Source organism: Seriola lalandi, unplaced genomic scaffold (assembly GCF_002814215.2).
Source record: "Seriola lalandi dorsalis isolate HSWRI2012SDOR001 ecotype SW California unplaced genomic scaffold, Sedor1 jcf7180002054866, whole genome shotgun sequence".
Classification (NCBI taxonomy): Eukaryota; Metazoa; Chordata; class Actinopteri; order Carangiformes; family Carangidae; genus Seriola; species Seriola lalandi.
Window position 1 is genome coordinate 368,127 of NW_019525419.1, and position 25,418 is coordinate 393,544.

The 25,418-nt window shown below is 36.2% G+C and overlaps 2 protein-coding genes across 3 annotated transcripts in view; one reads left to right on the forward strand and one right to left on the reverse strand.

The window, feature by feature from the left end:
- clstn2a (calsyntenin 2a) overlaps positions 1-6,297 on the forward strand; it is a 141,824-nt gene extending 135,527 nt beyond the window's left edge. Inside the window, exons 13-18 of the mRNA XM_023428084.2 lie at positions 1,222-1,427; positions 1,589-1,756; positions 1,924-2,069; positions 2,358-2,478; positions 3,013-3,200; positions 3,339-6,297. Coding sequence (XP_023283852.1) covers positions 1,222-1,427; positions 1,589-1,756; positions 1,924-2,069; positions 2,358-2,478; positions 3,013-3,200; positions 3,339-3,554 — 1,045 coding nt within the window. The 3' untranslated portion in view covers positions 3,555-6,297. The remainder of the gene's footprint in view (positions 1-1,221; positions 1,428-1,588; positions 1,757-1,923; positions 2,070-2,357; positions 2,479-3,012; positions 3,201-3,338) is intronic.
- Positions 6,298-16,988: 10,691 nt separating this feature from the next.
- Positions 16,989-25,418, reverse strand: part of LOC111671123 (SPRY domain-containing SOCS box protein 4-like) — a 70,590-nt gene continuing 62,160 nt past the window's right edge. For both annotated transcript variants that reach the window (XM_023428143.2, XM_023428142.2), the window contains exon 3: positions 16,989-19,764. In XM_023428143.2, coding sequence (XP_023283911.1) covers positions 19,637-19,764 — 128 coding nt within the window. In that variant the 3' untranslated portion in view covers positions 16,989-19,636. The remainder of the gene's footprint in view (positions 19,765-25,418) is intronic.

Below are 25,418 nucleotides of genomic sequence, written 5' to 3' on the forward strand. Positions count from 1 at the left end.
ATCTTGTTGAGCAGCAAACACAGGCAGGTCAAATCAGCTTGGATTTGTGCTGGTCGATAAAGTGAAACGAGCTCAAGGAGCAGCGGCAGAAGCTGTCTAACTCTGAACACTTCACAGCTCCCCGCGAGATAAACACAGATAGATCCGCCTTTACTCTCCGTAGATATGTTCAATCCCCGGCCTGTGACTGAGAAAGAAACAATAATATGTAATCCTGTTGCAAACTTGATATTTTTTCATCTCAGTTATGTGATATTTAGCTTGTGAAAGAGTGTGTGATATTTAGATTAACCACAATATTAACTAAAGACTTTGAATTAGCATGTATGTGTGGAGTTTTGAACTGATCTATTGATGTCTCAGTTAGAGAAGGGTGATACACCAATCAGGATCAACATTTGAATAAGAGTCTGATGACATTTGGAGGGTCATTTGATCAATCAAATCTGCTGAAACCACACATACTGTGTCTAGCTGAGTTTCTGAGAGTTAAACTCTTAATGAATAAACCTAAAGATGTTGATTTAAGTTTGATTGTTATTTAGCCCTGGATATATTAAAGACCATGAATACCTATTTTCTCAATCAGCCCCTTAATGTGATCGATGAGGTCCTACATGACAACATTTACCACCAAAGGTTTTGGTTATTTTACATGACATAAATGACTTTGTGTTTTTATCCTTGCTCTTCTTACTGCTCATTAGTGGTCAGGTTCAGTTAGAAAAAGGTTATGTCACATATTTCCATGCACCAATCAGGATGGTCGGCGTTTTTTTCTAATGTTGCCAAGCAATTGTCAATCAAATCGGATCAAAGCACATCTGCACTGATGCAGCGGCTCAGCTCAGTTTTGTGTTAAACTCCAAACAAAAATTACCTAAGGATGTTAACAAACCTTAACCTGCTGCTGCTCATTTAGTCTTGAATATTTAATCCTGTAGAGGAAAATTCTGAGGGGCTTTAACACATGTTGTTATTAGATCTTATAATCTGTGGTTATAACCAAATTTATTCATCTAGAATATTAAAAATCTGTATTTCTCACAAACAAAAACTGTACTTTTTACATTTTATGCTCATTATTTGTGACAAGAAATTATACAAAAACATGAATACACCACTGCAACACTGATGCAATTAAATTAAAACAAATAAGCAGTGAAGCAGTAACACTGGTACTGTCCCATCCTGTAACCTCTCTTCTTCTGTGTGTGTCAGGTGTTTCGGGGAGGACACGTGTCTTTCCATCCCAGACATCAAGGCAGTCGTTATGGTGCTGCCGCCCAGTGAACCGAGAATCACAATTACAGGATCTAATCGACTCGTCAGGCCTGCCATTGACCTGCAGGGCCCGCTGGGTGTGGCACCCTTCAAAGAGCTTCACATCACCAGCACCGTAATGAAGGGGGACAGCTTCAGTGGATGTGAGTGGAGAGCTGCACTGGGCTGTTAGGATGCTCTTATGTCATACCGGCTTTGTAGTAATGTTTCAATTAACATTACAGTAAATGTGTTACAGCTTTGTGTACTGCATATTTAGTTTTTTATCATTTTGAATTTATCTTGCACGTTTCCATGCACACAGTCCACAGGCCAGGTGTGATGGAGGTGATGCATAACCTGGACTACTGTGACATCCTGGTAATTGGAGAGGAACTGAATCCTGAGAGAGAGAGTCTGGAGATTCATCACAACGCTTTGTTGGGAAAACACCTGGATGCCACCAACTCCACCTCTGGAATTTCAATATATGGTAGGCAGAGCTGTCACATAATTGTAGGCTACATGTGGTGTGTGGCACTAATGCTCTGTGGTCGGCAGACATCATGATTTCCCACCTTAAATTCACTCAGTGGACTGCTGTCATGACATATGACACCAACATGCAGTTTGTATAACATTTTCTCTGTGTGTTACAAGGTGTGGACTCCATGGCCCACTATGAGCAGGCACTGAGACAGGTGCGCTACAAGAACTGGCGACCCGCCACCCTGAGTGATAGAAGGTTCAGACTCACCTGCTCTGAGCTTAACGGACGTTACACAAGCAACGAGTTCAATTTGGAGGTCAGTTTGTCATCTTTCATCCCTCATATTTCATCTTCCCACCCTCTCTTCTGGTCAGGCACTGTTTAATCCTCTCCCTTGAATCCGCCATCCTTTTTTTTCTTACTTCTTCTTTAGCTTTTATTTCTAAAACTAGTGATCAATAACGATCGAGCGTTTTAATTCTCACCTAGATCATCGTTAATATCACCTTGGCTTTTTATTTTATTTAATCATTTTTGTGGTTGCACAAATGATCATCTACCTTCTTTTCTCTGAGGATAATGGCTCGTTGTCCCGCCCCTGCAGGTCAGTGTTCTTCACCACTCAGCGCCTGTGGAGCATGTCAATCATATGGCAGCCCAGTCCCAGTACATGAGACCTGTCCATCACCCACTCATGATACACACTTTCAACTCGCACATGTCAGGTACGCTACAAATGTGACTGAAATGCCAAAAATGTCTAAAACCAGGTGCAACTGTCTTTTCTGTTACATGCTGCTTCACACACATCATAAGTCCACATATGTAAACATGTAAACATATGCTCAGACCTGCTGTTCTTACTTTACGGACTTGGATCCACTTTCACTTGCAGTCTATGATTATAACAGAAATTTAGATTCATTCGCCTTCATTTTCTGGTTAAAATAAGCAGTTTGAACAAGATGATTAAATTGCAGATTTGTTTGCAACCTGTCAGATCAGAGATCACTCATGATGGTTCCTCTAATGGGCTCGCTGTTGATCTTAGCAATGAAATTTGAGAGTAAAATTGTATCATTACTGAAGAGAAAGATCACCAAGACAACAATATGTAAAACCACGGCTGTAAAATAAAACTTTATTCAAGGCTTAAACCTTTAAGTAAATGAAATTGAAAATAAGGCACAAGTAAAATTATTTTTTTTTAGCTTTTTCAGTTTCACTAGAAATGTTTTGCTTCTCTCCTTCTCCTCCAGGCACAGCACCTCCAGCAGCCACAGTAGTTATCGTGGTTTGTATTGCCGCCCTGGTTGTGATTGTGGTGATCGGCGTGTACAGGATCCACACCACACATCAGGAGGGATCCAGAGAGGATGAGGACGAGGTGAAGGACCCTGAGGACTGGGACAACTCTGCTCTCACCATTACCGTCAACCCCATGGAGGTAACTCGTAACATGCTTAGATTTGTGGATGTTTTAGTCTTTTCTTGTGTTTTCTCCTGATTTATCTTAACTTACTTGAATTTGTTGAAAGAATGTAAAGTGGATTTTGGACTTTCACTAAAACACACTGTTCTGTAGAACATAAAAGGAGCTCAGGCGCTGGATGGAGGGGTAAAAGAAGAGAACCGGGAGGAGGAGGAAGACGAAGAGGATGAAGAACAGGTGGGAGGAATGACAAGTGCTGAGTCAGACAACAGTGATGAAGATGAGGAAGAAGAAGAGGAGAGAGAAGAGGTGAAGAAGAGGAAGCAGAGGGGAAAACTTGAGTGGGACAGTTCCTCCATAACATACTGACCACACACATATAAACATATACATACATATACACAACACTCTGCAAGTTTGTCTCTCACTCCCTCTCACTCTCTATCAACCACACACACACACACACACACACACACACACACACACACACACACACACACACACACACACAAAACACACACATCGTGCAGACATTCCTTTATGCTCGCTACAGGTACATACACACACTCGAACAAAATCTCTGATAAAATTATTTGCAATCCGCTGCAGGAAGCAACACTTTAAATCAGCCCACGTTGTCATTGTTAATGAAACATCTCCCTCTGCTGGACAAAGTCAGAACTACAGAATCAGCCGCAGTCCCACAGTGCTGGAACAGTGTCTGTACTCACATTATTATTCACATCACAGTCAGTGAGGCAGAGCAAAATATATCAAACAAACACAGCTTTCTCATTATGTGTGCAGAATTAACCAGAGTTTTGCGGCTAATATTGAATCTCAAGAATGAAATCTTAAATATGGCGACACAAATATAAACACAAGGATGGTGTGAGCTTTTATTATTTAATATGTGCAATTATATGTGTCCTCAGATTACTTTTTTATTGTTTACTTTTTAAACAGGTTATCTGAAAGATGGTGAATTAATAACAAAATTAAAAGCGAGATGTATCCATATACATATCCATTAATAAATGTATCCATAAACCTTTTTAATATAATTCCTTCAGCCTATATAGTAGGTATAACATAGCTGTGTTGTCACTGAGTGTAAATCCTCTGTTCTCATCTTTAACTCAAACCAGACACCTTTCTGTCCTTAAAATCTGTGTGATCCGTTCTGAGTGTCTCTAAACACATCGCAGTGCTGTGGTTCTGTGGCCTGGAAAGAGAAACACATTCTCTCTCTCTGTTGCTCTCTCACATAAACGCTCCACATTTGTCCTGTTTAACGTACAATACAAAGCAGAATTATTAACTGTTAATATCTTTCACTTTCGGTTTCTTAGGAGGATTTTAAACTAAAATAATCTCTTATCTGTCATCTTAAAGCCAAGTGAAAAAGTTGATCGGGGTTAAACTGCTCATAGAAACAAAAAGGTTGATGGCGTTCAAAGCGTTTGCATCTTTGTCCTCTAACATATCTATCCAAACTGTGGCCTAATATAGCCTTTGCTGTTTAGGGTTAGATAACTTATCTTTCTTTTTTCAGCATATGAAATGATACAGAGATGTTACTATATGTTATTGAAATCCTGTTAGCCCTCTATGCAATATGGGCCCAGTAAAAAGTCCAGTACTCAGAAACTGGGATACTCCAGCAATTTAGTGTTGCAGAGGCTGAGATATCCTGACCTGACTTTTAGTGCCTAGTATGGTTCAATCTCCAAAAATGCCTGATCTTGCTCTACCCGTAATGCAACTCAATTGCATCTCTTCTTATAGAACCTGCTGAACATTTAAATTCATCTGTGGCACAAACCTGTAGTTCTTAAGTCGGACTAAGTGTAACATAGCAGCAATAGCTTACAATCTCTGTGCAGTGCAGACCTGCAGCAGAGCTGAGATGCTGTGGCTTCTTAATGTGACATGGCTCAGCACCTCTGCTAGTGCGTCCATCAGACTCAGGACAGTTTCCTGGGCACAGCAAAACCACTGACGATGCCCTCACTATTTCCAACACATTACTGCGGTCTCTAAAAACTCTTCCCCCTCTCATTTCTCTCCACAGCATTCTTAGAAAACCACAGATCATGAGCCACGTTTCTGTCCTTTTGTCACTTGGTGTCGCTGATTTGCAGGTGTCACCCATTGTTACCATGGAAACATGGCTCTTAGTGGTGTTTAACATTTTGGGCTTTAAATAAGTCTTTATTTCTGTCTTTAATCAGTCTTTATTTTTGTGAAACATCTAAATTGCATTAATGTAATTTAATTTAAGGAAATCTTAGACTGACCTAACACTACAGATCAGTCTCAACACCTCTGGATTGTAACACAGGCTTTATGTTTAAAATAAAAAGTCTTATGTTGAAGCAACGATAACCCTGATTACATTATCTGGGTTATATTCTCTGACTTGACAAACCCCCTCCAGAGCCACAGAGGACATTATACCACTGTTTTCACTGAGTCGTACAGATCTTCATGTGTTAAAAATCCCACACAGAAACTTTGATAAACTTTGCTGGAGAAAATAAGCAAAGCAGAATAATTGTTTATTTTACTTCAAAACATGGAAACTTCACTAATATCAACTCCATCTTGTACCATCATTAAAACAGATGAAGAAAATCAGCTCAGACAAAATCCCAGTTCGATCTCACAAGTTTATCTTTATTCAAACAATCTAAAAGAAACTCCATATCCCTTTGACATTCGCTGCTCCACTCAGAGAAATCACCTCTCACCTGGTCCAGTATGGGTGACTATTCCCCCCTCTGAGCTCTCTAAATGATACGTCTCCTGTTCACCTTTCCCTCCCTCTGTTGGCCTTGAAGCACCTGTGATTGTGATGTCATCATTGTGAAACAACTGCCTTGTTTCCCTTGTCCCCCCTTTGTCATATTGTGCTTCTGAAAGATTAAAGAGAAAAAAGATTCTTTTACATATAAAAACAAACCCTGTAAAAATGTTCAAGACAGTTATTTTATACTGTATATCCGTTTCTTTTTCTTTTTGTAAACAAAATGGTTGGGATCTCTCTCTCTTTAGTGGTCATCCCACTGCTTTCTGTATATTGACCAATAAAGACTTGTTTTAGACTCTACACAGCTCTCTTTCTTGTTTCAACAGTAGACATCTGAAATGGCTGTGTGTTTACAAAAGGATTTATGGATTACATAATTAATAAGCTGTCATTGTAGATGTTGGCGAGCTGCCTGAATTCATTATATGTTGGAGCTGCCTGACTGACTTTTCATTTGTTTACATAATAACCTTAAGATAGACAGAGAGGGCTATGATTTCCATGTCATCTCTGCATTTGTTCACTGTGTTTGTATTTCTGGGTCAAAAAGCTGATATGTAATTGGTTTTCTTCTACAGGATATTAGAAATTCATAATTGAAGCCCCATTGTTTCGATACTTAATGTCACAGCAAAAGAGCAGATATAGAACAGCTGATATTTTCAGAGATTTTATTTGTCAATTCTAAACCATTTTACAAAAAAGGCCTCTGAAGAAAAACATTGTTGCAAAGGTCTATTAAGTCTAAGCTATTGGGGTTTTTTCTGACTTTTCTCAAGGTTTTGCTATTTTCTTGTGAAATTGGGAACGATGTCTGTCTCTTCATGCAGGCCTCTAAAAATCCCTCGAAGGTTCATAGCAAAGGGTTAATCGCTCACAACTTATAAATTATAGTATTACAATTAAATTTAAGAATTGAGGGGGATAATAGATCCTTTCTCACTAAATACTGATTTGTTTTAAAGCATCACAAGCAAAAAAGGTCTGAATCCACCATGTTAGGAAATCCATTCATTCACAGAACAGATAATGAATCATTTTAAGAGAAAAGAATAAAGAGTAAGTTAATATCAACTCATGCAATATTTATATTTCTTCATTGGCTTAGAGACATTGAATCTCAGGGGGTAAAATACACACTGACATGTTGCATTTAATGATGTAACATTTTGAAATTCCAGTCATAAAGAAAATAATTCATAACTGCTGCTTTGAGGGAAACAACAAAGGTGGTGATGTTACACAGAGAGAAAAATAATATTTATTCAAGATTCCTTGAAGGTAAGCTGTGACATTTGGGGAAACACTTATTTTTTGAATTGATATTAATGTCAGTTGCAGTTGATATGGGTCCATATCAACTGCAGCTGCTGCAGAGCATCACTGACCTCTGCTGGAGGAAGGATTAACATGAGCTTGATTGACAGTTCATTGAGAAATCAGTACAGCAAATGAAAAATAAATAAATGTAGAGAAAATAAGAAAAATATTATTTTTCCATCAAACCTTTGTAAACTGTCTGTGTTATAAAGAAATTATCTCCTTATAATATTTGATATTAATTTTCAGTAAGTAAGGTAGTAAGTGTTCACTAATGGTTACATTTTAAATTACTATATTTAATTCATTCAAACATGCTGCAGTAAACAATATTTTTCTACTAGAACTGGCACTTTATTATCTGGCCAGCAGCACATTACTGACATCACAAGTCCTGGATCTTTGGTCAATCCCACAAACCTTTTAACTGACTAGCCTTCATTTCAGTCCATTTGTTAAATGCCCAGAGTTTGTGCAGATGAAGTTCTGCTCACCATAGTGCTGACTATTCATTTCTACACTCAGCAGCTCCCTGAGGATGAAGAAACACAGTCGGCTAATTAGTGGCTCTAATGGACCTGATGCTACTAACTGCTATTGACTTTCTTTAGCTTTTCAGTCGACAATGTTGTTGTTCTTTTGTTTTAGAATCTCTTAATCGCCTATTATTATTTTCTTTCTTCTTGATTTCCTCCTTTTATCTAATAAACTTGAACTAAATCTGGAATTAAATATGAACACTCAGCACCTAAAATATATCTCTTACAGGTTGCCGTGAATTGAAAAACGAAATCAACTTTCAACTTTCAAATTTGAACCTCTTGCTAAAATGGTCTGAACTATGAACCCCACCATGATAAGACCAGACACCTCAAAGCCAGTGTAGAATTGCAAAAATCCAAATCCAAGCTCATCATCAAGTTCCCTGATATATCTTTTCAGGTGCTGGACCACCTCTACTTCCTTCCATGTCATCCCTGCAGGAAAATTTAATATAGCTGCCACTTTCTTTGGCATTGGTGTGAGGTCACTGTACATGTTGGTCAGTTTCCCAGAGTTGATATGCATCTGTGGCTGTGTTCTCTCCCTCCAGCATTCAATGACAAACACTAGTTCCTCGTGAGATACTTTATCAGACTTCGGGCAGAGGGACAGCAATGAACTTCTCCCCACGCTCATAGCTTTACTCATAGTAAAGTGAGGCAAAAAAGGCATGGTATAGTAGGGAATTGAAAGGTTATAGTATAGTGAGACATGAACATGTCATAGTATGGAAAGGCATAAAAAGTCATAAAAAGTGATTAAAACATTATTGTATAGTAAGGCATGAAAAGTTATAAAAATGTCATAGTAAAGTAAGGCATAAAAAGGTCATAAAATCATCATAGTATAGTGAGGCATAGTATAGTAAGTAATGAAAAATCAAAAAAATGTCGCAGTATATTTAGGAATAAAAACGTCATAGTATAGTAAAGTAAAAAAACTCATAACAATGTTATAATAAAGTGAGGCATAAAAATGTCATACTTAAGTAAGGCATATAAAGTCATAAAAACATCATAGTATAGTGAGGCATAAAAGGTCATAAAAATGTCATAGTACAATAAGGAATGAAAAGTCTTAAAAACGTCATGGTACAGTAATGGATAAAAAGTCATAAAAACTTAGTAATATAGTATGAAATGTGTAACATTGTATGTGTCATATATATCAATTATAGCATGGTAAGGCATAAAACATCAAAAAAACATTATAGTATTAGGCATACAACGTGAAACACACGTCAAAGTATAGTAAGGCATGAAAATTCACAGTATATTAAGGTATAAAACGTAAAGAAAAGTCATTATAAAGGAAGGCATGAAATTTTGTAGTATAGTGAGGCTTGAAACCTCAAAAATACTTTATAGTATAGTAAGGCATAGTTGTGGTATGGTAAGGTATAAAACGTCAAAAAACCATCATACTCTACGAAGGCATGAAAGGTCAAATTATAATGATGCATAAAACATAAAAAACATCATAGTATAGTAAGGCTTAATTTGTGAAAAGAACTGTCATAGTAAGGCAAAAAAGGTGAAAAAATGTCATAATATAGTAAGGCATGACATGTCATAGCATGGTAAGTCATAAAACGTCAAAAAAACATCATAGTTTATTAAGGCTTAAAATGTCGAATAAATGTCACAGTATATTAAGGCATGAAGCGTCATAGCAGGGTAAGTCATAAAACATCAAAAAAACATCATAAAATAATGAAGCATAAAATGTCAAAAAAACATCATAGTTTATTAAGGCTTAAAATGTCGAAAAAATGTCATAGTATAGTAATGCATATAACATCAAAAAAACATCATAAAATAATGAGGCATAAAATGTGAAAGACGTCATAGTATAGTAAGGCATAAAACGTCAAAAAAACATCATAGTTTATTAAGGCTTAAAATTTCGAATAAATGTCACAGTGTATTAAGGCATGAAACGTCATAGCATGGTAAGTCATAAAACATCATAAAATAATGAGGCATAAAATGTGAAAAAACGTCATAGTATAGTAAGGCATAAAACGTCAAAAAAACATCAAAGTTTATTAAGGCTTAAAATGTCGAATAAATGTCACAGTGTATTAAGGCATGAAACTTCATAGCATGGTAAGTCATAAAACATCAAAAAACATCATAAAATAATGAGGCATAAAATGTCAAAAAAACATCATAATTTATTGAGGCTTAAAATGTCGAAAAAATGTCATAGTATATTAAGGCATGAAACGTAATAGCATGGTAAGTCATAAAACATCATAAAATAATGAGGCATAAAATGTGAAAAAACGTCATAGTTTATCAAGGCTTAAAATGTCGAAAAAATGTCATAGTATAGTAAGGCATGAAACGTCATAGCATGGTAAGTCATAAAACATCAAAAAAACATCATAAAAATTATGAGGCATAAAATGTGAAAAAACGTCATAGTATAGTAAGGCATGAAGCGTCATAGCATGGTAATACATAAAACATCAAAAAACAACATAAAATAATGTGGCATAAAACGTCAAAAAAACATCATAGTTTATTAAGGCTTAAAATGTCAAATAAATGTCGTAGTATATTAAGGCATGAAACGTCATAGCATGGTAAGTCATAAAACATCATAAAATAATGAGGCATAAAATGTGAAAAAACGTCATGAAATAATGAGGCATAAAATGTGAAAAAACGTCATAGTATAGTAAGGTATAAAACGTCAAAAAAACATCAAAGTTTATTAAGGCTTAAAATGTCGAATAAATGTCACAGTGTATTAAGGCATTAAACTTCATAGCATGGTAAGTCATAAAACATAAAAAGAACATCATAAAATAATGAGGCATAAAATGTGAAAAAACGTCATAGTATAGTAAGGCATAAAACGTCAAAAAAACATAATAATTTATTGAGGCTTAAAATGTTGAAAAAATGTCATAGTATAGTAAGGCATGAAACATAATAGTATGGTAAGATCATAAAAACATCATAAAATAATGAGGCATAAAATTCGAAAAAACGTCATAGTATAGTAAGGCATAAAACGTCAAAAAAACATCATAGTTTATTAAGGCTTAAAATGTCGAATAAATGTCACAGTATATTAAGGCATGAAACATCATAGAATAGTAAGTCATAAAACATCAAAAAAACATCATAAAATAATGAGGCATAAAATATGAAAAAACGTCATAGTATAGTAAGGCATAAAACGTCAAAAAAACATCATAGTTTATTAAGGATTAAAATGTCGAATAAATGTCACAGTATATTAAGGCATGAAACGTCATAGCATGGTAAGTCATAAAACATCAAAAAAACATCATAAAATAATGAGGCATAAAATGTGAAAAAACGTCATAGTATAGTAAGGCATAAAACGTCAAAAAAACATAATAATTTATTGAGGCTTAAAATGTCGAAAAAATGTCATAGTATAGTAAGGCATGAAACATAATAGTATGGTAAGTCATAAAACATAAAAAAAACATCTTAAAATAATGAGGCATAAAATGTGAAAAAACGTCATAGTATAGTAAGGCATGAAGCGTCATAGCATGTTAATACATAAAACATCAAAAAACATCATGAAATCATGAGGCATAAAATGTGAAAGACATCATAGTATAGTAAGGCATAAAACCTCAAAAAAACATCATAGTTTATTAAGGCTTAAAATGTCAAATAAATGTCATATTGTATTAAGGCATGAAACGTCATAGCATGGTAAGTCATAAAACATCATAAAATAATGAGGCATAAAATGTGAAAAAACGTCATAGTATAGTAAGGCATAAAACGTCAAAAAAACATCATAGTATAGTAAGGCATAAAACGTCAAAAAAAACATCATAGTTTATTAAGGCTTAAAATGTCGAAAAAATGTCATAGTATAGTAAGGCATGAAATGTAATATCATGGTAAGTCATAAAACATCATAAAATAATGAGGCATAAAATGTGAAAACACGTCATAGTATAGTAAGTCATAAAACGTCAAAAAAACATCATAGTATAGTAAGGCATAAAACGTCAAAAAAAACATCATAGTATAGTAAGGCATAAAATGTCAAAAAACATCATAGTTTATTAAGGCTTAAAATATCGAATAAATGTCACAGTATATTAAGGCATGAAACGTCATAGAATCATGAGGCATAAAACATCAAAAAAACATCATAAAGTAATGAGGCATAAAATATGAAAAAACGTCATAGTATAGTAAGGCATAAAACGTCAAAAAAACATCATAGTTTATTAAGGCTTAAAATGTCGAATAAATGTCACAGTATATTAAGGCATGAAACGTCATAGCATGGTAAGTCATAAAACATCAAAAAAACATCATAAAATAATGAGGCATAAAATATGAAAAAACGTCATAGTATAGTAAGGGATAAAACGTCAAAAAAACATCATAGTTTATTAAGGCTTAAAATGTCGAATAAATGTCACAGTATATTAAGGCATGAAACATCATATCATGGTAAGTCATAAAACATCAAAAAACATCATAAAATAATGAGGCATAAAATGTGAAAAAACGTCATAGTATAGTAAGGCATAAAACGTCAAAAAAACATCATAGTTTATTAACGCGTAAAATGTCGAATAAATGTCACAGTATGTTAAGGCATGAAACGTCATAGCATGGTAAGTCATAAAACATCAAAAAAATATCATAAAATAATGAGGCATAAAATTTGAAAAAACGTCATAGTATAGTAAGGGATAAAACATCAAAAAAACATCATAGTTTATTAAGGCTTAAAATGTCAAATAAATGTCATAGTATATTAAGGCATGAAACGTCATAGAATAGTAAGTCATAAAACATAAAAAAAACATCATAAAATAATGAGGCATAAAATATGAAAAAACGTCATAGTATAGTAAGGCATAAAACATCAAAAAAAATCATAGTTTATTAAGGCTTAAAATGTCGAAAAAATGTCATAGTATGGTAAGGCATGAAATGTAATATCATGGTAAGTCATAAAACATCATAAAATAATGAGGCATAAAATATGAAAAAACGTCATAGTATAGTAAGGCATAAAACGTCAAAAAAACATCATAGTTTATAAAGGCTTAAAATGTCGAAAAAACGTCATAGAATAGTAAGTCATAAAACATAAAAAAAACATCATAAAATAATGAGGCATAAAATATGAAAAAACGTCATAATATAGTAAGGCATAAAACATCAAAAAAACATCATAATTTATTGAGGCTTAAAATGTGGAAAAAATGTCATAGTATATTAAGGCATGAAACGTAATAGCATGGTAAGTCATAAAACATCATAAAATAATGAGGCATAAAATGTGAAAAAACGTCATAGTATAGTAAGGCATAAAACGTCAAAAAAACATCATAGTATAGTAAGGCATAAAACATCAAAAAACATCATTGTTTATTAAGGCTTAAAATGTCGAATAAATGTCACAGTATTTTAAGGCATGAAACGTCATAGAATAGTAAGTCATAAAACATCAAAAAAACATCATAAAATAATGAGGCTCAAAAAGTGAAAAAAACATCATAGTTTACTAAGGCATCAAACGTCATAGTATAGTAAGGCATATGACATCAAAAAAATATCATATTATATTAAGGCATATTACATCAAAAAAACGTCATAGTATAGTAAGGCAAAAAATTTGAAAAAAAACATCATAGTTTATTAAGGCATAAAATGTCTAAATAATATCATAGTACAGTAAGGCATGAAACGTCATAGCATGGTAAGTCATAAAACTTCATAAAATAATGAGGCATAAAATGTGAAAAAACGTCAAAAAAACATCAAAATTTATTGAGGCTTAAAATGTCGAAAAAATGTCATAGTATATTAAGGCATGAAACGTCATAGCATAATGAGGCATAAAATGTGAAAAAAAAAAAAGTATAATGAGGCATAAAATGTAAAAAAAAACATCATAGCATAGTAAGGCATGAAATGTTACAGTACAGTAGGGCATGGAAGCTAAAAAAAAAATGCCATAGTATAGTAAGGCATAAAATTTCAAAAAAATGTCATCGTATAGTAAGGCATGAAAAGTTATAGTATGGTAAGGCATAAGACGTCATATTATAGAAAGACCTAAAATGTCCATAAAATGTCATAGTATAGTTTGACATAAAACTTGACGGAAACATCATTGTATAGTAAGGCATGAAACGTTATAGTATGGTAAGGCATAAGACGTCATATTATAGAAAGGCCTCAACCGTCAAAAAATCGTCATAGTATAGCAAGGCATAAAATGTCAAAAGGTTATAGTATAGTTAGTTATAAAACGTGAAAAAAAATGTCATAGTATAGTATAAGTATAGTAAGATTAAAAAAAAGTCATCTTATATTAACGCATAAAATAGTCATACTAGTATGGCATAAGAATTTCATAGTACAGCAAGGCAGAAAAACCTCATAGTATAGTAACACATAAAAAGTCATAGTATTGTAAAGCATAAAAATATTATCATTTAATAATTGTTTGTTTTTTAATTGATTAACACTGTCAGCTAAATGAGGAGTAAAATGTACAATATTTCCCTCTGAAATGTAAGAGAGATCAAAGATATTTACATTAACAGTGACATGAACTTTGCTATTAAGACCTTGTTTCCTTGTCATCCCTGTTTATTTTGTTGTTTCAACTCATCTCTTTCTGTGTTGGAACCACCTACACCCCTCCTCATGATTGTATTTGAGGGAGCTCTTTGTTGATTAATTATAGGAGTTCAGACATTGTAGTGTGTGTGTGTGTGTGTAGGCTACAAATGACTAATTCTCAGAATAAGAATTCTGTGCCTCATTTTACATCATCACATCCACAACAACGTGACATTTTTCAGGATCTTAAGGCAAAGTGGGATTTTTCTTCTTCCCTCAATGTATTTATTTATTCAACATTTCTATTGGTCACTAAAAGTACTGAAGAAGTGACAGCAGCTCAAGCCAGACCAGCCTCTGCAGTCCCAGATGGTCACAGTTATTACAGTTTTATCTGACAAGTGCATTGGCTCAAACGACCACATTGGCAGCTCATAATGTTTATTTCTCTCAGCACATTAGTTCAGTGAGTCACTTTTTATTTCAAAACTGATGACTGAGAGGTAAAATATTGAAGAACATCTCCCATGTTTATTTTGACATTTCTGTAAATCATTGGTTAATCAGAAACACTTGGAAAATTATCATGTATTTCATTGTCTTTATTCCCACTCTGAAGGCAAACTCACCTCCCTGTGTTGTGTTGTGTTGTGTTGTGTTGTGTTGTGTTGTGTTGTGTTGTGTTGTGTTGTGTTGTGGACCCTTTTCACACCTCAGCTTCCTGTCAAAGTTCCAGAATAGAAAGTGCAGCTTTGCTTCCTTCTGCGAGCATCAGAGTTAAATGTTTATAATGAAACAAATTGAGCAACAGTGTCTCTCTCTGTGTGTGTGTGTGTGTGTGTGTGTGTGTGTGTGTGCAGCATTTGGGCAGACACAGATACGCTACATGGTGTATTTTCCTTCACTGTTATGTTCAGATATTTTATTGTGTTTTGAAGTATTTTATACACGTGTCCTCACAGTGTAAATATTGTCTAAATATGCACATTGTATATAAAACACTGGTTCTTGTTAGTGGTGGAAACATAACTGACTACATTCTTCAACTACTGTAGACTTACCTGTACTTAACTTGAGTATTTCCATTTACTGCCACTTCAAATTTTTACTCCACTACATTTATCCGACACCTGTACTGCTGTTACTGTTTATTTACAGATTTTTCATATGAAACACCATATATTCTGAAAATGTAAAATGCATTCTTGTAGTGTATACCAGAAATGAAAAAAGTAGTTAATATTAGCTTTACCTCAATATTAAAGTTGTGTGTGTAAATGCGCCTTTGATAATAATCCAATAATACTATAATATATAATATTACAACAGTCTAAAATGGCTCATACATACTCAAAGTATAGAAGTAAAAAAAAATCAAATCATTTAGCAAATAATATAAACTGGACAAACCTGGAGCTTTTGCATAAGGGAACTTTTGAATACAGAACTTTAAGTACTTTGATTAAAGTGCTATTTTATGTTACGGTACTAGTAATTTACTAACTGAGGGATTTTCCACTAGTGCACCTGAAATTGAATAAGTTAAGAGAAAAAGCTGTGTGCTGCAGTTTTCCCTTGACAGGCTGTGTTGCAATACATGTTTGGCCGGGTTATAGAAAAAAAAAAAATCAGAGAAGTTGGGTATCTTCAAGCAGACATATTGTTTAAATATGACTTTAGACTGCACCGTCAGTAAGCTGGTGTTGGTTTATTGCCCACTGTTGTCACACTTAAAAACTCTGTCATAAATCACTTGGTGCTCTGTTGTGCAGCCTCATCAAAGTTTAGCTCCTGTGTTCTGCAACACACTTTCCTCTCGAGTATTCATGTCAGTGAGTGACTCGCTGTTTGTGACCAGACTGTGTTTCTTGTCCTGTTAAATTGTGAATGATTGATCTATGGTGTCATGATAGTGATGCAGGAGCATCATTACACCGTCTGTCGGCTATTGATTTTCCAAACACCCATCCCCTGTTTGTTTAGATATTGTGAGCCAGACCTGATGATGCCTTAGTGCAAGTCTGATCCCACATTGTGCAGCAGAAATATGAAGCCTGTAGCCACACCAGCTATCACTAATGCATGCGCTCTCACTCTGTGGTGCCCTGCAGCTGCAGATCTTACTTTTAGACTCAGAGTTGAGCTGCATTCACAGCTGCAGGAGCTGATGAGCCGAGCATTAGCTGTTTACCTTCTGAAGTGGAAACTGCACACTTGACAATTGGGAGAACTTACGGCCAAATAGTTTATGGCCCAATTTTCCTTGCCAAGGCCTCCCTCGGCAGATTAAACGCTCCCTCAGACACAATTAAAGATGCTGAAAGTGTGTCAGCCCCAGTTGAACCATCAGGCTCTTTTGCATCTTACTGCAGCTCTCTCAGTTTTTTACGTTTCAGATGTATTTTTGGATGAATTTAATATGCTAATTTTAGTAAACATTCCTAGAAATCATCAGCTGTGATTTTTTGGGACACAGAATTACCCTAGAAAAGGTGAAGGGAAAGAAACACAAAGAATATTTTGGAGAGATTTTTCAAATTCACTTGGCTTTTATTCACATTTCATTTCTGTTGACATCTCAACTGCACTGCCAGTCCATACATTCTACTACTTCTCTGAAATGGTCCTTTTCTCCCCATCCTAACTGATGGAAACAGAGGTAAGACCACCACCATCACAAATAATAACAATAATAATTATAATAGTAATAATAATAATAATAATAATAATAATAATAATAATAATAACAAAAGCAGCATTGAAGAAACTAGTTTTGACTCTCTCCCTTTGTCACCAGCATCTTTGTATTACATTTACCTGAAAGTAACCATCACTGATCAGTCAAAAAAAAACATAGAACCAGCTTGTGATAAATAAATATCATCACCATCACCACCATCATCATCATCATCATCATCATCATCATCATCATCATCATCATCCTACCATCATCAGAATCAGACTCCACACTCACAATAATATTAACAATAATAATAATAATAATAATAATAATGTGGATACAAACTCAGAAGTAAAAAAAAAAGTGACTCAAGCCTTTTTTTAGGAAAGAAAACATGGTAGGTGTGTGAATATGTGTGTGTGTGTGTGTGTGTGTGTGTGTGGTTGGGCGTTGGTCATCTGCATCCTGTTCTGAGCCACTGCAGTAGCAGTAATGTTCCTTCGTCCTGCTCCAGCCTTTACAATAGATCCAGAGAGTCTAGATCTGCCCTGGTCCTGTTTCCTTGTTTGTGGTCATTAAGACAGTTGTGCAGAGAGCAGACAGATACTGTCTGGTACCAGTGAGCTACAGCAGGGTGCTACAAACAACAGCAGGTGAGGCTCCTCTTAGGTTACACTGCGGCAGGCCACGACCCACAGCTCCTACAGACACATTCATTCACTCCATGGCTTAGTATGAAATACTTTGGTCATGATTGACATCATAATACATGGTTTAGTGTCCTGCGAGGAATGTTTCTCAGTGCAACTTAACACTTGTTTAAACAGCGAGCGGTTTTGTCCCATTTGTTTCGGTGATAAAGCCCCTTTCAGACATGCAGCTCCGCGTGTACAAGCCATGACCACGTTCTTAATAAGCTGGACCACGTGCCACTGCTGCATCACCTCCCACACAGTGCGAGTCTTAATTGAATACGCTCACATTAATGTAAAAAGGCTGCAGGAGCACAAAGTGTGCACATGAACAGATTAAAATATTTTCTCATTAAGCTTCTTACTATGTGCGCTGGGGACCCACAAGACAATTCTGGTTATTTCACATTAGACATTTGTGTTTTTCTTCTTCAGTGTGTTCTTCCGACGTGGTTTGAGGTTTGCAGGACTCATCTAAAAAAAAGCTGATACTTCCATCCAGCCAATCAGAATTAAGCAACATTTGTGTTAAAATCTTACAATTGATGGGTTGTTTGGTGACTGTCAATCAAATCTGATCAAACCTCACCTGCACAGTCTTGATAAAGTAGATTAGTTGAGTTTCAAACTCTTAATAAATAACCTGGAAATAACGTGTTTTTTTCCACTCTGATTATTAACTTGTGAAAGGTACAGATAAATATTTCAAGGTCTGAAGGTCTTTTTTCCACATTTTGTCAAGATTAATCTTATTTCAGATCAGATTATAAAAACTATTTTATTTCCCTTTGCAGCACAGGGAAACAAACAGGTAAAAACCAAAAAAAAAGAATAAGCAGTTCCAGTATAAAACATGCCACACAATAAAATAAATCTCAGAAAATAAACTAATAAATGATTAAACTGATGTGTGGGATTTCAAGCTGACAATCCTTAAGACATTAATGGCAAAATGAATTTTAAAATCCATAATTTTCTTCCTTCATTATTCTTTAACTCCACTGTTCCTCCTCCAGCACCAGGTGCTGACAGGTGCTTTAACTGACAGACGTTACTTATTCCATGTCTGAAAAGGGCTTAACTATCACCGAATGTCTGCATAAAGCCAGGAGATAAGTTAAGTCTCTTGTGCTAAACTTTGCATACACCCTGCAGCCATGTTTTGATCTACTCTGTATGCAGTGTGAGCTTTTGGTCGGGCCTGAGTCATCACATAAAAAGGACATTAGAGCTAGAATCCTCTTAGACGTCTAAGACTCTGCAGCCTGTCACCTGTACCAGTGGAAACCATGAATACACACTATGGTATCCAAATCAATGATATGGTCACTGACTGTTCGTCAGAAAGGCCTCCAGGGATAGGATTAGTGTGCTTTCTTGGCGCAGTTTTTATTCTCATCACTAGGTGGCGGTCTTTGTTTTTACCACCGTCTCTTTCACCACTTAACCACACTGTGCCATCAGGGGATGGGCTTTCTTTCTGGATGAGTGAGACACTGATGGGATACCATCATCAATAATTTATTTCAAGTCCAAAACAAATGATAGAGCAGCTCGAAAATCCAAAAGAAGCTGGTGCTGTCCTGTCCTTTGTGTGAAAGCCTGGGCCTCCACTGTGAGTTCATCCACCATCTTTCATTCCATCCTCGTATAAATCCATCTTTTGTTGAGCCTCGGCACTCTCAGTGTGGACATTCTTCCATCCGTCACCCCCCTCTTTGCACCTTTTAATTCATGTCTTTCCTCCATCCAGCTGTAGACTCTCTGGTGGTCTGGTTTGTGTCCTTGTACTCTGCTGGTGTCAGTCACTGGTATTGGAGGTAATTTTTGAGGGACTGGGGCAGGGGGAGGCTCTCGATCTCCTGAAGCCGCTCCCGACCCAAAGCCAGGCGGGCCGCACGCCGGCACAGGTCCATCAGAGGAAGAGGCTCGGCTGGAAAGAGGGAAGGAGAGAAAGAAACACTTCAGAAAATGTCTAATATATAATTTAAAAGTGGGATTAATGAGCGCATGTGGTATGTTATGAATGGATTTGCCTTCATGTTTGTGTTTATACTGGCACCTCTGCCTTTTATATATGCATAATCCATCTTTATATTTGTTATGCATGAATAAAGGAGAGCCAGAAGTAGAGGGGCAGACAGAGTGATGATGCACACCTTTAAATATTCAAACCTCTTCCTCCTCCCCACACACACACACACCACCAATCACCTGTTTCTGATAGCTTATACAGACACATCACTTTGAACTCACTGAAACCAGGAAACCATCTGTCACTCTGACTTTCTATCCTGCTGAAAAGCTTCTTTTCATCAAACTGTTGGACTGAAAAAATATATATTACAATTTGCTCAAGAATTTGGGGCTTTTGTGTGGAAGCTCAGTGCTTTTGAGGGTCACTTTTTCCTCCCTACTGTGAGCTCCTGCTCAGCCCCTTCGCTGACCTTCATCTTCACATGAGGGTTAAGGAGGTAACAGATGCTGGAGGCTGCGGTCTGAGCTGCAGGACACACAGACCACAGAGAGGAGCAGGAGGAGGACAAAGAGGAGGAAAGACTAAGGTGCTTTAGAAGAAACCTGAGTCTGAAATGTCTTGGTGTTATTGTCTCTGCTGATCTTGTCCTAACTTCTATCTACAAAACTCCCAAAATATCAACCCAACCCAAAAACTATTTACTACATGCATTTGCATGGACAATATATTGGCTGATTTTTGCTTGGAAGGATGTATGGTTGGGTTTCCATTGGAAGTTTCATAATGTAGATGTATCTGACACTAAAAAGTTTCCTAGCAGCACTTTTCTTTTCTCTTATTGTTACACACGAGCAATGTAGAAAACATTCAGGCAGCAGCTTCTAAGTGCTAATTGTTTCTTCTTCCATTTAAAATGACAGACATCACCGCTGGCTGGATTATATTAGCTGTAGTTAAGTGATGTTAATTCTGTAATGGAACAGTTATCTGGTAAATGTGTCTGAAGATGGTTTGAGTGTTCTGTAGTTCAACGGGATCGACAGAGTGGTGAGTCCTTTCTAGAGAAATGATCTCACTGATCCCTTCAGGTCACTTTCAGCAGATTGTTTTATGTGGATCACATCAGTATTTTGACCTGATCTACTTAACAGCTCTGCAGTGGGACTTCCAGTACCTGCCTGAATAAAATAAATAAAATACAAGAGGTGTGAGAAGTAAGCATGCTACAGCTGTTATTTGAATGTGTCATATTTAATTAACATTTTTAATGAGCATTTTCTTTTGCAGCTCGTCTCATTTTAGCTAAACTCAGTTCAATTAAATGTTTTCGTAGCCCAACCCTATCAGCACATGTTGGCAGGCAGGTAGTTCATCCACCAGAGAGCACTGACATGTCTGTTTTTCCAACCTCTTTATATGCTCAGTGCATATCTTAGCCACAATTGTTGAGAAACCAATACCTCAAAATTGTTGTTTTAAACAGTCAAACAGGACATGTGGTGACGCTAATTCCCGATAAGGGTGACTGATGATGACCGACACTGACCGTCACTGATTTCTTTGGCTCAGACAGGATCTGAGGAGTTCTTGTGAACTAGTTGGATAATAATAAGTCTTGGCTTCTCTGTATCTCAAAACTTATCAGAAGTAGAAAAGATGAGTCGGATTATTTGTTCAGTTCATGCTAATTCAGATTTCTGCCAGTGTTAGGAGCCTTGCTCCATAGCTTCCTCCACTTGGATTTGATAGCATCATCAGTTTCATTCAATAGTAATGACCACGTGTGATTGGTTTAATTACACAGCATTACCAAAGATGAACTCCATGATCCAACAACCAACCAACCCCTCCTAAAATTCTTCCACCTGAGGAAACACTCACACAGTCACATACTGTACTGCTTGCACGCACGGATTATTGCGCTGCACTGTACACACAACAGCCTTTGGACTAAGTGACCCCCACAACAACACAATGCCACCCAACCATCATCAGTGGAGGAAAATGCAGGGAAATGGAGAAATGGAGCAGAACAGCAACAATGGAAGCCATTCAGATGGAAAGAGGGGAGTCAGAAACAGTGGGAATTGAAGAAGAGAGATGCGAATTGTGAAAAAAAAAAACTGAAGAAAAGTTGAAGTGTAATTGTGTAAAGTTGCAGAAAAAAGAATGTCAGTAGACGTACCCTCTGCGAAAATGTCTTTATCTTGGAACCAGCTGTAATTAGTGGTACACATCATAATTTCGAGGTGTGAAGTGCTTTGTGAGGATCCTGAGCAACATAAAATCAGTTTCTCCCTGCTGTTCTTGTCGAGTAAAAAACACATGCTGCCATCACCTGTTGTAATTCTGGACGTCCTCTACTACCTGCACCGCTGTGCGTGTGTTTGTTCAAGGTTAAACCAACAGGAGCAAACACAGCCCAACCCCACCCACACACACACACACACACACACACACACACACAAACACACACACACACACACATCCACTTCATCTCTACGTGTGTGTCCTTGCGGTGTGACTGTCACATTAATGCTCATCCACGCTCGCCACAGAAAAAGCTCTTCACTTCTGCACAGTTACAACGGCACGATGGCAGTGTTGAGTTTTACTTTGACCTCTCTTTGACTCTCAATTACGCCGCCATTATGAGAGCTGCTCTCATCACATTAATATGAAATACTGTAGATGAATGCTTTTGAATGCTTACATTAGCATCAGGTACAGTCAGTGACTCACACAAGGTGAAGCATGTATATTAAGGCTGCAATTGATGATTACTTTCATTATATTTTTTTGACCGATTATTCGTGTAATCTATGTCAGAAAATAGTTAAAATGCAATTTCAAGTAATGCAACAAGTAATGTCCTCAAATTACTTGTTTTGTACATCCAACAGTCTCAAATTAAAGGGTATTTGATTTACAGCAACATTAAACTGAGAAAATCCTTTGATCTGAGTATCAATCTGAGCAGCTGGAACAAGCTTATGTTTGCCATTAATAAATGAATAAAAAAAATTTGGTTTGAAAAATGACACAACATGACAGCGCACATACCCACAGTGTTAACCAGCTATAATATGCATAATAAAAGATAATGACCAATAAAAAACTAATAAAGATAATTATACAGACACAATCCACAAACTGTGCTAAGACCAGTTGGATCATGAAATAAATTGTCATTTCCCTTTAAAGTTGCTTGAAACTTCAGTCGGAAAACTATGCATAGGACAGAGGACGACCAAAATGAATAATCTTCCGGAGACTGACCGATCAATTCATCAATTTATCATTTCAACCCTCATGTCTATCCACACATACAGAATGACTAATGAAGAGCCGCTCACGGTGGTTCAGATTATTGTTAGACTTTAATGTAGTTACAGTGTGAAAGCTCGTAAACGGAGCAGCCTCTCGTTAACAGCTCTAAATATAGAGCCAACAGAAATAACCATGTGACGGTAAGATGGCTTTATTGCCTCCCTGGCTGATGACCAGAGACCAACAAATTGTTTCTGACACCTGCTTTTCATTGCCCTCTTTGTTACAACAACAGAATATAAAGCTAAAACTGCTCTGGCAAAGAGTATTTGTATACTTGAAATCTTAATTATAGGTTGAATCAGAACTCAATTCGAGAGAAAGTCAGCGAAAACACAACATGGTGTCGAAAGACCATTAAATCTCTGTATGGCGACACACAAACGTATGTTTTTATAGGCACAAGCCTCATTTCCCTTCACAGACATTTGGCTCATTAGCTCCTCTGCGGAAAAATTGTTGTTTGTTCTGCTGAGTAACAGAGAAAAGCCACAATGTGAGTGAACTGAAACCACAGACTGGATATGAAAATGTCAATTTGAGGTTATTGTGGTCACAACTATTTTTGAATCCTAGCGAGTAAGTGTTTGTGTGTGTGGTGTGGATGATACGTGTATGTGCCTTGTCAAGGGGAGCAATTTTGTACCAAATCCAATTAATTTGAGCACGCTCATAGGCTCTTTAGTGCCTAGTTATGTGGAGACAGTTTCCGCAGACAACACTGTGGTTGCTAAGAGGAGAGTGCAACTGTCAACTCTCTCTCTCTTCCTTTCTTTCTTTCTTTCTTTCTTTCTTTCTTTCTTTCTGTCTTACCCTTTGGAGAAAACACCTGGGCAACTTCAAACAATACATGATATGAAATGATATGAATAATACGGCTGAAATAGTTAAAAACCATTCGTTTTACTGCAATGTCTCTGCAGACAAAATAGTCTTAATTAGCCTGTGGTACTGACAGAAAAAGGAAGAAATTAAAATACACTGAAAACTCCAGAAGTAATTTCTATGTCAGAGTGAAGTAAAGGAACCAGAGCAGCCCTGTTTCATCTGCCAGATAATATCGAGAATACCATATTCATAATGCATTATCAATACCTTCACAATGAATTCTAATGATTACCGAATGTATTATAATAGCCTCTATAAGCCATTATCATGCTGTGCATTTAGATATCTTATTGATGTCTTACATATGACAACAGCCACAAAGAGCCATTGAGCATCAAGTGTAAAGTAGCAGTGGGTTCGTCATAGAGATGCTCCTTTCACACACAAGTAGTCACTTGAGTTGTTGCTGATATATAACTAATTGATTTTAGCAGCATTAACTGCCTTCACACTTGAACCTCGGCACAACGGATTATAAGCATTTGTTAATTTGAACCTTGTACATTATGAATCATCTTACACCATCTTGTGTTACAGTGTGTTATGTGGGTATGTGCAGTATTATAGATCAAAGGTGTGGGCCTAGAGAAAAAATTATAACCCAGGTCTGTGTTGATAATATTATTCTAGCTTCAGGTGATCCTGTAGCTGCTAGTTGTTATAAGTTGGAATCATCTCCACATTAATCATCGGCTGCCCTCCAGATTTATATAATGGCCTTTTATTGCATTATACAAGCAATTAACCGGCTTTAATGACTTCTATTGGAAATCCCAGTGCATTAACGATAGGATTTCATTCTTAATGACACATTTTCTGTCATGTTTTGTCCCATAAGCATCCCCTCAAGCTAATGAGGAGATTTACTGTGGATGATCAGCGCTTGGTCATTTACCTCTGCATCATTACACATTCTGTGCGTTAAGAGAATTACGCTTCAAAATGCTGCAGGACTGAACATCATCACTATGGGTACAAAGATCTACCTGTTCACAACAGACATATTAATTTCCATTACATTTGTACAGTCTTTAAAAAGATGAATAAGATGCTCCAACAATAGAGAGCGAACTTAATGTGTCATTTGAGATCACCGTGTCTTCAGATTATAGTGAAATCAATCTTATCAGGCAAAAATTGAATTTCTATTTGAGCTTTGGGTTGTCTAAATGATCTTAAAGTTTGAGTCAGATCTAAGTGACTGTTAACACTTCCATTAGAACAGAGTTTTCTCGGGTCAGATAAGATCTGTTCCTATAGCATTATCCTTCACTTATCTCCGTAGAGCTGAATTAAAATTTGTTAGTTAAATTGCAAAATGAATCCAGAACGGCCCCTGTGGGAATACTGGCCTATTACTGCATTAAAAAAAAAAAAAAAAAAGAAGTTAT